The sequence below is a fragment of the Eriocheir sinensis genome, chromosome 29 (assembly GCF_024679095.1).
Source record: "Eriocheir sinensis breed Jianghai 21 chromosome 29, ASM2467909v1, whole genome shotgun sequence".
Lineage (NCBI taxonomy): Eukaryota > Metazoa > Arthropoda > Malacostraca > Decapoda > Varunidae > Eriocheir > Eriocheir sinensis.
Window position 1 is genome coordinate 14880261 of NC_066537.1, and position 13116 is coordinate 14893376.

The 13116-nt window shown below is 46.2% G+C and overlaps 1 protein-coding gene across 1 annotated transcript; it reads right to left on the bottom strand.

Moving 5' to 3' along the window:
• Positions 1–90: 90 nt before the first annotated feature.
• Positions 91–10483, bottom strand: LOC127005106 (transmembrane protein 45B-like). Its single transcript, XM_050873671.1, has 5 exons — positions 10079–10483; positions 5576–5813; positions 4060–4286; positions 3413–3529; positions 91–2168 (listed from the first exon to the last, which is right to left on the bottom strand). The coding sequence occupies exons 2-5, from the start codon at positions 5805–5807 to the stop codon at positions 1848–1850; spliced, it is 897 nt and encodes a 298-aa protein (XP_050729628.1). The 5' UTR covers positions 5808–5813; positions 10079–10483; the 3' UTR covers positions 91–1847.
• Between the last annotated feature and the right edge of the window lie 2633 nt (positions 10484–13116).

Sequence of the window (13116 nt, forward strand, 5' to 3'; positions counted from 1 at the left end):
AGGAGTAGTTGAGAAGCTGCCGATGGTTTTAACAAGCTGAAGAGTAATTACCGACAAACTCTCATTCAACAGCTAATTAAAACACTTGAGTCCTAAAATCACATTCTTGTATTTCGTGCTGACAATACAGGAAAATACAATCATATACAGCTTGGGTACACACACACACACACACACACACACACACACACACACACACACACACACACACACACGTAACAGATGAAAACAACTTCACCTTTGCACACCTGGTTATCACGGCTCATTAAGGGCAGGTGATAAGCTCCACTGGACGGCCTTAGACTAACAATATACTCTTTGTCTTGGGTAAACTTCCGTAACCTTAACAGCGTATCGGAAAATGTACAGAAATTGTGATAATGTCGAGTTGGAATTTTCTTATATTTATCATCGTGAGTGGAGTGATGGTAGGGAGGGGGAGGGAGAAGGGGAAGGGGAGGAGATGGGGAGAGAGAAAAGGAGAGGGGCAAGGAGGGGAAAGGGAGGGGAGGGAGGAGAGGAAAGAGGAAAGGAGGTAGAATGATTAGAGTTGGGAGGGAAAGGGAGGAAAGGAGAGAAGGACGGCATGGAGGAGGAAGGGGAAGAGAGGAGATGGGGTGGGAGAAGGAAGGAAAAGATAGAGATGGAAGGGGGAGTGAAGGGAAGGGTGATAGGAAGAGAGAAGGAAGAGAAAGGGAGAGGGATGGTGGAGGAGGAGAGGGAGAGGGGAGAGAGAGAGAAGGAAAGGAGAAGGAGATGGAGGGGAAGAGGAGGGAGAAGAGTTGGGGAGGTAAAGGAAGGGGAGGGAGAGAAGTTGGGGAGGGAAGGGAAAGGAAGGAGAGGAGAGAGAAATGGAAGGATAAGGGAGGGAGAGAAGGAGGAGGGAAAGGAAGGAGAGAGAAATGGAAGGATAAGGGAGGGAGAGAAGGAGGAGGGAAAGGAAGGGAGGGGTGAGATGGTGGAGGGAAAGGAAGGGAGGGGAGAGATGGGGAAGGAAAGGAAGGGAGGGGTGAGATGGGGGAGGGAAAGGAAGGAAAGGAGAAAGAAGGATGAAGGGGAAGTGAGAGGGGAAAAAATATGGCCACAAAATACAACCACTACCATTACCAGCATAACAACCATCACTATACCATGTTCACTTAAGCTAGATTCCGTCTAGGCAGGTTGGAAAGGTTGCAGCTGATTGGCTGCACCGCTCTCCCGCTAACACTCATGTCGGACCACATCTTGCATGCTCAAGTGAGACATGTTTCTATATTATATGCCATAGCTCAACTCATATACGAGCTAGCCAGTTTTGGTTGACACCATCAGACTCAGCAGTGACTGTAGAATCAAGATGTGTTGTAAAAACTCGACAAAACAAAAAAGAAAATGGTATTACGATGAGTTAAACCGTGAAGATGTTAAAAAAATGTTTATAACATGTTTTAATTATGCTCACAATTTTCAACAGTTGTTCATTGACTGCAGAAATATATTATTACGTTACATAGAAAAATCTCTCGTGAATACGATAGTGTGATCAGAATGCAGATAAAGCTCCACATATTGAAAACACAGTTATTTAAAGCAACATATCACTCGCCGCAACCATCACGGCGCGCGCGACACATTTTTTTTTTTTTTTTTTAACAATCACGCAGCGCATCGCGCGCGCCGTGATGGTTGCGGGGAGTGACATGTTGCTATAAATAACTCTGTGTTTTCAATACATGGAACAGCTAATCAGCTGCAAGCTTACCAACCTGCCTAGGCGCGGAATCTAGCAGAACCTACTATACTACCCGTCATAACCCGTTACCACCACCACTACCACCATCACCACCACCACCAGCTACACTACACTACACGTCCTCCTCCTCCGACTCCTCAATGATTCTCCGCACCTGCTCGGCGTCAAGCTTCGAGAGGTTTGTCGCCGCCGAAGAAGAGGCCGAAGAGGAGATGACGGTGAGGGGGTGAAGGATGCGGTAGATGCCGGCGGGGGGGAGCGCCTTCACCATGGAGTTAGTGGCGAGGGCGGAGCCGAGGATGAAGACGAAGACGGCCGCGTTGTGCCAGCAGAAGATGAGGGTCACGATCATCATCTGGCCCTCGTCATGTTCGTCCCAGTGTCGCCCGATTGGTGGGTACAGAATGAACCCGGCTTGAAAGAACCACGTGGCCTGCGGAGGATGGGAGGAGGTGGTTATGGTCGAGGTGGTGGTGGGAATGGGAGAAGGAGAGGAAGAAAGAAAGGTAGGAATGATGGTGGGAAGTGAAGATTAAAAGGAAAGAATTGAAGAACAGACAAAGAAAACGAAAGTGTGGTGAGAATGGGAGCATGAGAGGAAGGGAGGGAATAAAGATGGTGGGAGTGAAGAAAAAGGAAGCATAAGAGAAAGGGAGAAAGGGAAGAAAAGACAGGAAGACAGAAAGACAATGGGATGGTGAGGGTGTGAATGGGAGGATGAGAGGAAGATAGGAATGATGGAGGGAAGTATAGAAAAGGAAGGATGGGAGGAAACGAGAGAGGGATGAATGGTAGGAGGATGGTAGGAAGAAGGAAAGGAAAAGATGGAAAATAAGAAAGGGGAGAAAAAGACAATATGAGAGATCGATGAAGTTGATGGTGGAGTGAATGGAAGGGAAGAAGAAGGAAGAGAATGATGGAGGGAAATTAGGAAGAGGAAGTATGAGAGGAAGGGAGGGAGGAAAAAAGGGAGGAAGGATAGATGGAGAATGGTGGAGGAAAATGAAGAAAGGAAACGTTGGAAGAAAGGACAGGAAAAAACGATGATTTGATAAAGGGAGAAGGAAAAAAATAGAAAATAATATGGACGGAAAGGAATGAAGATGGAAAGGAATGAGAAGGGAAACAAGGCAAGATAAAATGAATAAGGGAAATAAAGAGGAAGAAGAGGATAAACGAAGTAAGAATAAATGGTAAGATTGAAAAATATAATACGAAGAGAAGAAAAGAAGGAAGGAAGGAAGAAAGAGGACACCAAAACAGGGAAGAATAAGAAAGACGAAAGAAGGAAAGATTGTGAAAGAAATCAATCAGGAAACGAAGGAAGGAAGGAAGGAAGGAAGGAAGGAATAGGACACCAAAACAGGGAAGAATAAGAAAAACGAAAGAAGGAAAGATTGTGAAAGAAATCAATCAGGAAACGAAGGAAGGAAGGAAGGAAGGAAGGAAGAGGACACCAAAACAGGGAAGAATAAGAAAAACGAAAGATGGAAGGAAGGAAGGAAGGAATAGGACACCAAAACAGGGAAGAACAGAGAAATAAATAAAGGAGGAAAGGAAGGAAGCAAAGGAAAGACAAATAAGGAGAAAAACGAAGAGAGAAAACACACCTACAACGTCCCTCTCCCATACACACACATACCCCCCATTCCCCCCCCTCCCCCCTCCCCCACACACCTGCAGGAGCGTGAAATAGCAGCGCATGAGGGCCGGCAGCACATTCCTTCTGTAGCACATTTCCAGTACCGCCGCTATGATGTTCCCCGCGATCACGTATTCCAGAAGCATGTGCACCTGTGGAGAGAGAAAAAAAACGTACATAAACCAAACGTACATACACTACACGTACATAAACTAAAGGTACGGTCAGTCCTCTCCTTTCCCTCCCTCTCGTGCACCTTTCCTCTTTCCCTTTCTTTACTTTTCACCTTCATTCCTCCTCATTCTTCTCTTAATTTATTTTTCTCCATCCTCCCTTCCTCCTTCTCTTCCTCTTATCCCTTTCCTTTCCTTACTTCCCTCTCCCATTCCCGCCCCTTTCCTCTCCTTCTTCTTTCTTTGCCTCCTCCATCATTATTTCCGCCTTTCGTTCGTCTCATTCATCCCTTTCTTTCCTCTCCTCCCTCCCCCATTCTCTCCCTTTCTCTCATCCTTTCCCTTTATTTACCTCCATCATTCCTCCCTCCTCTTTCCTCTTATTCTTCCCTTCATTCACCTCCATCATTACTCCTTCCTTTCCCTTTCTTTACTTTCAACCATTCCTCCTTCCTTAACTTTACCCCCTCCATTATCCCCCCCTCCCTCTTCCTCCTGTCCCCGCTCACCTGCACGTCCATGGGGGTTCTCCCGTGCAGGTGGTAGAGGAAGAGCAGTCCCTCCATGCAGAAGGCCAGCGTGCCGGACAGGTAGTCAGCGGCGGGCGGGAGCGGCGCGCGGTAGTGGAGCAGGATGTCCACGATGCCGTTGAGGCCGAAGAAGAAGAACATCGTCATGTGCTGGGCGTTGCCGAGGTGCGTGAAGCGGCCGTTCTTGAAGGCGGTGATGAACTCGGCTGAGGGGTGGAAGGAAGGGTAGGGGGGGTTAACACCTCCGTCCTAAGGCTCAATACATGCAGGTTAGGAGGCGTGCAAACAGGGTACTGGGTTTCATTTCAAGGAGCGTGAGCAATAGAAGCACTGAAGTCATCCTCAAGCTTTACTTAGCACTAGTTAGACCTCATCTCCATTATGCGGTTTAGTTTTGATCACTTCATTATAGAAAGGATATGAAGATGTTAGTATCTGTACAGAGGAGGATTACAAAATAATTCAAAGGGTGAGAAACTTGCCTTATGAGGATAAACTTCAGTATTTAAACCTGCATTCTCTAGAAAGACAAATGCTACGAGGAGACTTGATTAAAGTTTATAAATGAATGAAGTGTGTTAATAAGGGGGATGTTAATAGGGTTTTGGTTGTAAAAGAGTCAGGTAGGACTCATAGGAATGGGTTTAAATTAGACAAATACTGATTTAACAAAAACATAGGCAATAATTGGTTTACCAAGAGTCGTGGATGAATGGAACAGGCTTGGCAGTAATGTGGGAGCCAATACCATAGACACATTCAAGAAGAGGTTGGCTAAATTCATGGATAGTGCAATTGACCTCTCTTTCAGCCACCTCTTTTGATTTTTTTTCTTTTTTTAGGAGCAGCGAGTAGCGGGCTTTTTTTTTTATTATTGTTTCCTTTTTTGTGCCCTTGAGCTGTCTCCTTTGTTGTAAAAAAAAATTAAAATGTGGGGTTAGAGGAGCTGCCTTTATAGACCAACCGGCCATCTTGCAGACTCCTTACGTCCTTATGTTCTTATTCCTTCCCTCCCACGTTCTCTTATTCCCCACACCGGCACGCATTCCCTCTCATTCCATCACTCCTTCATTCCAATTTTTAAACACACACACACACACACACACACACACACACACACACACACACATTCTTCCCTTCCTTATCTCCCCCCCTCAATCCCTCCCTCTCCCATCCCCCTTACACACCTGTCACTCGTTCCACTCCATCCCTTCCTTCACTCCCTCTTTCCTTCCTTCCACAAACACACTTCCTTTCCGTATCTTTCGCCCTCCCTCCTTCCCTCCCTCATTCCCTCCCTCGCCCTCTCATCCCCCTATGCACTCCTTCCAGACACTTCCCTTCTCACCCCCTCCTTCACTCCCTCATTCCATTCCTTCCCACCACACTCCCTTCCCTCCTTTATCTACTCCCTCCGTTATTCATTCATTACCTCTTCCTCCCTCTCTTATCCCCCATGCACACCTCCTCATCCCCCACATTCCCTCCCGCTCACCTGTCATGCCCACCGCCACCGCCGTCACCTTCAGGCAGCCCTCCAGCGGCAGGTGGGGCAGGCAGCGGCACGGGAAGGTGAGAGTGCTGAGGTAGGGCGTGTGATTGCCGCCGCCGTGCGTGCCCGCCGCGCGCCGCCCCGCGTGGTAGCGCTGCAGGACGCAGAAGGTCCAGCGCAGGGCGAACAGGCCGAAGAAGGCCCCGGGGACGACGTGACCCATGAAGGAGCCCATCCTGGCCTGCACAAGGGGGGACAACAACAAAAACACGATAATAACCAAAATTATAATAAATAACAATAAAAATAACAATAATTTAGCAATAACAGACAAAATATAATAGTAACAACAAAGATGAAGCGACAAAAACAATAATAGCGATACCATAACAATAAGATAATACAACAATGACAGCAATAAGACGATGATAACAACCAATGACATTATAAACACAAACAAAAGTAGTACTATTCTAGTGATAACAATGATGGAATAGCAAAAAAAAAAAAAAAAATAATAATAATAATAATAATAACTATGAAAATAATAAAATAACGACGATAAGAATAACAATAATAATAGTAATAACAACGATGATAATGATAATAACGATGATGATGTACTTCTACTGTGATGATACGAAGAGGAAGAGGCAGAAGAAGGTGAAGAGGGGAGGAGAGAGAAGAGGAAGAAAGGAAAGGACGACGAGAACAAAATACTGAAGGTCAGAGATAAGGAGGAGGAGGAGGAGGAGGAGGGGGGGGGAGGAGGAGGAGGAGAGGCAGGGTTAATAAATTAGGTGAAATTAGCGAATGGTGGCGTTATTAATTCTCTCTCTCTCTCTCTCTCTCTCTCTCTCTCTCTCTCTCTCTCTCTCTCTCTTCTTTCTATAAAACAAAAGAAAATGAAGGAGGGAAGAGGTGAGGGAGGAAGGAGAGAAGAAATTGGAAGAGGGAGACAGAGGAGGAAAAAAAAGGAAAAGGAAAAGTGAAAGGAAGGGATGGAAAAGAGGGAAGGAATGATGAAATGGAGGGAATGGAGAAGCAAAGGGAGGAAAGAGAGAGAGGGAAAGGAAGGAGGTAAATAAATGAAGGGAGAAAGGGAGGGAAAAGATGGGGATGAAAGAGAAAGGAAGAGGGGAGATAAGGAAAGGGAATGGAGGAAATGGAGGAAAGGAAGGAGCTGAATGAATGAAGGGAGAAAGGGAGGGAAGAGATAGGGATGAAAGAGAAAGGAAGAGGGAAGATAAGGAAAGGGAGAGGCGGAAGAGGAGGAAAGGAGGGGAGGGAGAGGATGGATCGAGCGAGGGGAGGGAAGGAAGGAAGGAGAGAGACAGGAGAGGAGAAATTAAAGGAAGGGGAGTGGAGGGAGGGAAAGACATAGGCTGGAGGATAGGGGGAAGGAGGTGGGTGGGTGACTCGATAGGTTATCTCAGGGAAGACAGATTACTCTTTGCTACGTGACGGAGGGAACGTTACCAGGCGGGAGGAACCACGGAAGCACGGAGGAGCAGGCAAGAGACACCCCGCTGGCTTATCACGAGACTAAGGGTCGTATTTTTAAACATTTCGTCTCCCAAGTTCACATATTTGACAAGGCTTTCGTAGGAGTTGTGGGCATATCCGCTAGTAGTTTTATGACCCTGGTGTAAGTTTGGCCCTTCCTCTGTACCGTGAACCTAAGGAAACACTCATTAGAACCCGACTGACCCCCTCTTTGACCTTTAGAAATTGTTAATTGTTAATGTTAATGTGTCTTCTAATACCGGCCTAAATTTGCATCGAATTCGTCAGAGGCAGAACAGATTAAGGTCGATAAACGGTCGGTATTGTCAAACGCTTTTGCCTCATACAGTAACTACCTTCAAAGCCCAATCTTTCGACCTATCTTTCGGACACTCCTCTTGACTCTGTTGTAGGAGCAGTGAGTAGCGGGCTTTTTTTCATTATGGTTTCCTTTTTTTTGCCCTTGAACTGTTTCCTCTACTGTAAAAAAAAAAAAAAAAAAAAAAAAAATCACCACCATCACCATCACCACCACCACCGCCATCACCACCGCCATCGCCATCACTATCATCATTATAATCAGTACTGTTACAACTTCTACTATTACTACTACTACTACCAGCAATACAATCATCAATCGTGTTTTCAAAGGCCATAAAGGACATTAGTCAGGTTCTTTTAAGTTCATGGTGCAGAAGAAGGGTCAAACTACCACAAGGGTTATAAAAGTCTCCCTGGAAATGCACACAAACTCCTAGGAAAGCCTTGTCAAATATGTGTGCTTGGGCGTCTATCTGTTTAAATATATGACCTAGATACTTCCAGCTCTCACATCAACTGTTTCATAAGGCCAAGAGAAAGTAAAGCTCGTTCTCATGAGTGTATTTTCACGCTCATGGTACCGAGGCTTTGCAAAACTGCCACCAGGGCCATAAAACTACCTCGGAAAATGCCCACAACTCCTAGGAAAGCCTTGTCAAATATGTGTGCTTGGCGTCTATCTGTTTAAAAATATGACCTAGATGCTTTCTAATTTTCTTTATTTCTCATGAGTGTATTTTCACGCTCATGGTACCGAGGCTTTGCAAAACTACTACCAGGGCCATAAAACTACCCCGGAAAATGCCCACAACTCCTAGGAAAGCCTTGTCAAATATGTGTGCTTGGCGTCTATCTGTTTAAAAATATGACCTAGATGCTTTCTAATTTTCTTTATTTTACATCCCAGACAACCATTTATGTTATATCACCTTTCAACCTCATTTCCTCCTCCTCCTCCTCTTCCTCCAGGTAACAGCCTCCAGGTAACCTCTCACATCAACTGTTTCATAAGGCGACGAGAGAGGTAAAATGCGTTCTCATGAGTGTGTTTATACGCTCATGGTACAGAGGCTTTTCGAAACTATTACCAGGGTCATAAAACTACCCCGGAAAATGCCCACAACTCCTAGGAAAGCCTTGTTAAATGTCTGGGCCTGGGTCCTGAAGAATTAGGTACATTTTGTTAAGAACGCGCTGGAACCTTCAAGTTACTCCTGACACAGTGCCGATAGAAACGGTCAGTGTGATCTTTAGAGGAGTTGATCGTGTTCCCTTTGGCCCTTCCGCTTCGGCCGTTCAACTTACCGAGTGGCTGCGACAAGAAAGGGAAAGTGAGATGAAGGGAAAGGAAGAAAGGGGAAGTGGAGGGAAGGGAAGAAAGGGGGAGGGAAGGGAAGGGAAGGGAAGGGAAGGGAAGGGAAGGGAAGAGAAGGGAAGGGAAGGGAGGGGAAACGAAGGGAAAGTGAAGTGAGGGGAAGAAAAGGGAAGGGAATGAAAGGAAAGTGAAGAAAGAGGATGTAGAGTTAAGGGATGGGAAATAAGGAACAGTGAATGCGGGGGGGGGGGGTCGGTACAATGCAATCAGATTACACAGAGGGCGGGTCTGTGTGTCAGCTGATAACACACACACACACACACACACACACACACACACCATTCCGTGGCGATACTGGTTAGAACGCTGCGTTGCCAGGCTTTACAGCCTGACAGGGCGATGGCTCGAGCCCGCTCAGGCCAGATTCTTTCCGTTGACTAGGAGTGGTTACTGTTCCCCCTTGAGCATAGGGGGATGGGGTGTGTGGTGTGTGAGGTCCTGGCAGTACCCAGAGATCGGCTATAAAAGAGCACTTGGTCATGTCGGGAAGGTAACTGCCAGCGATTACGAGTCCAACTCGTGATCAGGCCGTGGTGTATTACACACACACCGCTCCATAGCTTAGTTGTTAGAAGCTCTGCGTTGCCAGGCTTCGCGGTCTAACAGGCTGATGTTCGATCCCCGCTCAGAACAGGTTACTATCCCCCCTTGATCAAGGGGGACGGGTGTGTGGCATTAAGGTCTCAGCAGTACCAGAGATCGAGAATAATGAACTTGCTCTAGATCACTGGCCCGGATCTGAATCTGATCTGGATTCCCTCTGGGTAAATAGAACGCAGAGCGACAGATCAAAGTGCACACACACACACACACACACACACACACACACACACACACACACACACACACACACACACACCGGTCCGGTAGCTCAATCGGTTAGAGCTCCGCGCTGCAAGGCTTCACGGCCAAACAGGCGGCGGTTCGAGCCCCGCTCAGGCCGGATTCTTTCCGTTGACTATAAATAGAAGTGAGTGAGTGGTAGGCCACTCTTCACCCAGTGACCGGAATGACCACTTGCCCTCCCGAACGACCCCACCCGAAGCTCCGACACCTCGAGTAGGAGGGAACGTACACACACATACACAAAGAGAGAGAGAGAGAGAGAGAGAGAGAGAGAGAGAGAGAGAGAGAGAGAGAGAGAGAGAGAGAGCAAATGAAAAAAAAATGGAAAGTGAAGAAAGGCTAAATTTAACGAGGAAGAGGAAAGATAACACACACACAAAAAAAAAGTAGAATGGAAGTGACTACAAATGAAAAAGAAAAAAAAAGCGAAGACAAAATTTAAAACAGACATTCCTTACCTTTTGTGAGAGACGAACTGAAGACGAGGAGGAGGAGGAGGAGGAAGGATAGATAAAGAAGGAAGGCGAGTACTGAGAGGAGGTCGGAGGAGGTCGAAGAAGAGAAAGAGGAGGAAGAATACGGGGCAAGAGGAAGACAATTAAAAAGATGGAGAAAGAGGAGGAGGAGGAAGATAGTGAGTGAGTGAGTGAGGAAGAGGAGGAGGAAGATGAAGAGGAGGAAGATGAGCTATATGGACTGGTGGCCTCTTTCAGAATCAACAGAAGTCAATGATGATGATGATGGTGAAGAAGACGCAGAAGTAGATGGTGTTACGTATCCTCAACACCAGTATCACCACCACCGCCACCGCCGCCGCCAACACCACTAACGCCGCTATCACAACTGCAGCTACCCTCACCACGGCTATCACCGCCACCGCCGCCACCGCCCAGTCACCAAAACACGGGATGAACAAATCTGCTTTTTTTCCTCTCTCTCTCTCTCTCTCTCTCTCTCTCTCTCTCTCTCTCTCTCTCTCTCTCTCTCTCTCTCTCTCTCTCTCTCTCTCTTATCCTCTTCTTTTCCTCCCGCCCTGTCATTCTAATAGCAGCGTGAGAGAGAGAGAGAGAGAGAGAGAACACACTATTACAGCAATTTTCCTATTCTCTCTCTCTCTCTCTCTCTCTCTCTCCTGCCTCGTACGCTTGGCTCCGCAGTCCCTCTCCACACAGCTGATAAGTGATAACGCCTCCCAAGACAATGATGCATGGCCGCGTGGTGCCGTGCTAGCAGCTGGCAGAACTTGGCTCCTGAGGTGTCTCTGATGGGCCCGTGAGTCAGAGCGTTCGTGATTGGTCCGTCACTTCAATCCCTCCCACTCCTATCCCTCCTCCTCCCCCCACTACACAAGAAAAAAACTGATATTCAACCAAATGGAACTACGCAGTTTTTATATTTTTTTAACGTTTTTGTTGAGTGATTTTGGTAATAAACGAAAAACCTAAAGGAAAAAAAATTGCGGGTGTGTTGGGATTGTATTGGCGAGTTTCATGATTATTGATCAGCTTTATGACCTTAGCGCTTATTGATATTAGCCTCATGCCGTGCTCCAAATTATTATTGTATAGACATTTTTCTGACATTATCGACAACTCTTGGATTAATTTCCCATGGACCTGCGAGATAGCGAGTTTTCTCTTTTTTTTCCTCCATATTCACATGTAAGAGGGGAAAGCTTGGGGATTTCCTTAGATAGCACCGTTGCCAGATTATCGTACTCAGAGCAAAGTATTTACCGGTTTCTGACGCCTAACTATTGCCAAGAAACATCAGGAATTAACTATTTTAACGATAATTATAAGTGAATCTCCTTATTGGGGTCAACGAGACAGTTTTTGAGTCGGAAGTCGGTAAATATAAGAGGCTGAGTAAGACAATCTGGCAACGTTGCTAAATAAGAACAGAAGAACATAAGAACGTAAGGAGTCTGCAAGAGGCCGGTTGGCCTATACAAGGCAGCTCCTGTACACTCAACCCCACCTTACCTCACCCATGGCTTTATCTAACCTCTTCTTGAATGTATCTACGGTATTGGCACCCACAACATGGCTCCTAAGCCTGTTCCATTCGTCCACCACTCTATTGGTAAACCAATTCTTGCCTATGTCTTTGTTAAATCTGAATTTGTCTAACTTAAAACCATTGCTACGCGTCCTACCTGGCTCTTTTACTATCAAAATCTTATTGACATCCCCTTTATTAAAGCCCTTCATCCATTTATAGACTTCGATCAAGTCTCCTCGCAACCTTCGCCTTTCTAGAGAGTGTAGATTTAACTGTTTCAGCCTGTCTTCATAAGGCAAGTTTCTCACCCCCTGAATCACCTTTGTCATCCTCCTCTGTACAGATTCTAACATCTTGATATCCATTCTATAGTAGGGGGACCAGAACTGAACTGCATAATCGAGATGAGGTCTAACTAGTGCTAAGTAAAGTTTGAGGATGACTTCAGCGCTCCTATTGCTTACGCTTCTTGAGATGAAACCAAGTACTCTGTTTGCCCGATTTTTAGCCTGAATGCATTGAGCCCTAGGACGGAGGTCAGCGCTCACTAGGACTCCTAAGTTTCTCTCACGCCCAGACCTGCTTAGAGGAGTGCCATTTAAGGAGTAATTATGTGAGGGATTATTCCCACCTACACCCAGACTGCTACACTTCCCGATATTGAATTCCATCTGCCACTTTCCCGCCCAATCATATAGTCTGTCAAGCTCATCCTGGAGAACGCTAGCGTCCCTGTCTGACTGGATTACTCTATGGTGCTATATATTACTCTACTGGTATCATCTGCGAACTTGCTGACATCACTACTAATTCCTGTGTCCAAGTCATTGATGCAAATAATAAAAAAGCAGAGGACCCAGCACCGACCCTTGTGGGACTCCACTCGTAACACTGCCCCATTCAGATTTTTTACCATTGATTTGCATTCTCTGCTTCCTACCACTAAGCCACGTCCTGATCCAGTTCAAAACTTTCCCATCTATGCCGTGAGCCTGTAATTTTAGTCATAGCCGGTGATGAGGAACTTTGTCGAACGCTTTACTGAAATCTAGATAAAATCTGTCATAGTTTTCATCTCGGTCAACCGCCTCGATTACTTTAGTGTAGAAGGACGACAGGTTAGTAAGGCAAGACCTACTCTTTGTGAATCCATGCTGTGAATCATGAATTAAATTATGCTTTTCTAGATGGTCCCGAATGTTCCCGGGTGGTGGGGCCTGATGTGGGGCGAAGAGGAGGAGGAGGGGGGGGGGGGCGATGAAGCGACATGCCAGTCACGTACGCGCTGCCTCACGAGCCAAGCGCAAAGTCCGTCCAGCTGCGAGCAGGGCCGTGTGATGCAGGAAAGCTGCTGTTGTTTTTTGTAGATATTTTTTTTCTTCCCATCTCTACGCATACTCGTGATTTGTTTTAAATGATTGTTAATAAATTGTGATTATTTTAATTTTATGGTAAACAGATTAATTTAATTCTACGGTATATCGAGTGATTA

Excerpts from the sequence above, each read along its gene's own strand:
- LOC127005106 (XM_050873671.1), bottom strand. The coding sequence starts at position 5,807 with ATGGGCTCCTTCATGGGTCACGTCGTCCCCGGGGCCTTCTTCGGCCTG. Across the intron at positions 4,287-5,575 it reads GGTGGCGGTGGGCATGACAG|CCGAGTTCATCACCGCCTTC; the intron begins GTGAGCGGGAGG and ends TCCACCCCTCAG. Across the intron at positions 3,530-4,059 it reads GAACCCCCATGGACGTGCAG|GTGCACATGCTTCTGGAATA; the intron begins GTGAGCGGGGAC and ends CTCTCTCCACAG.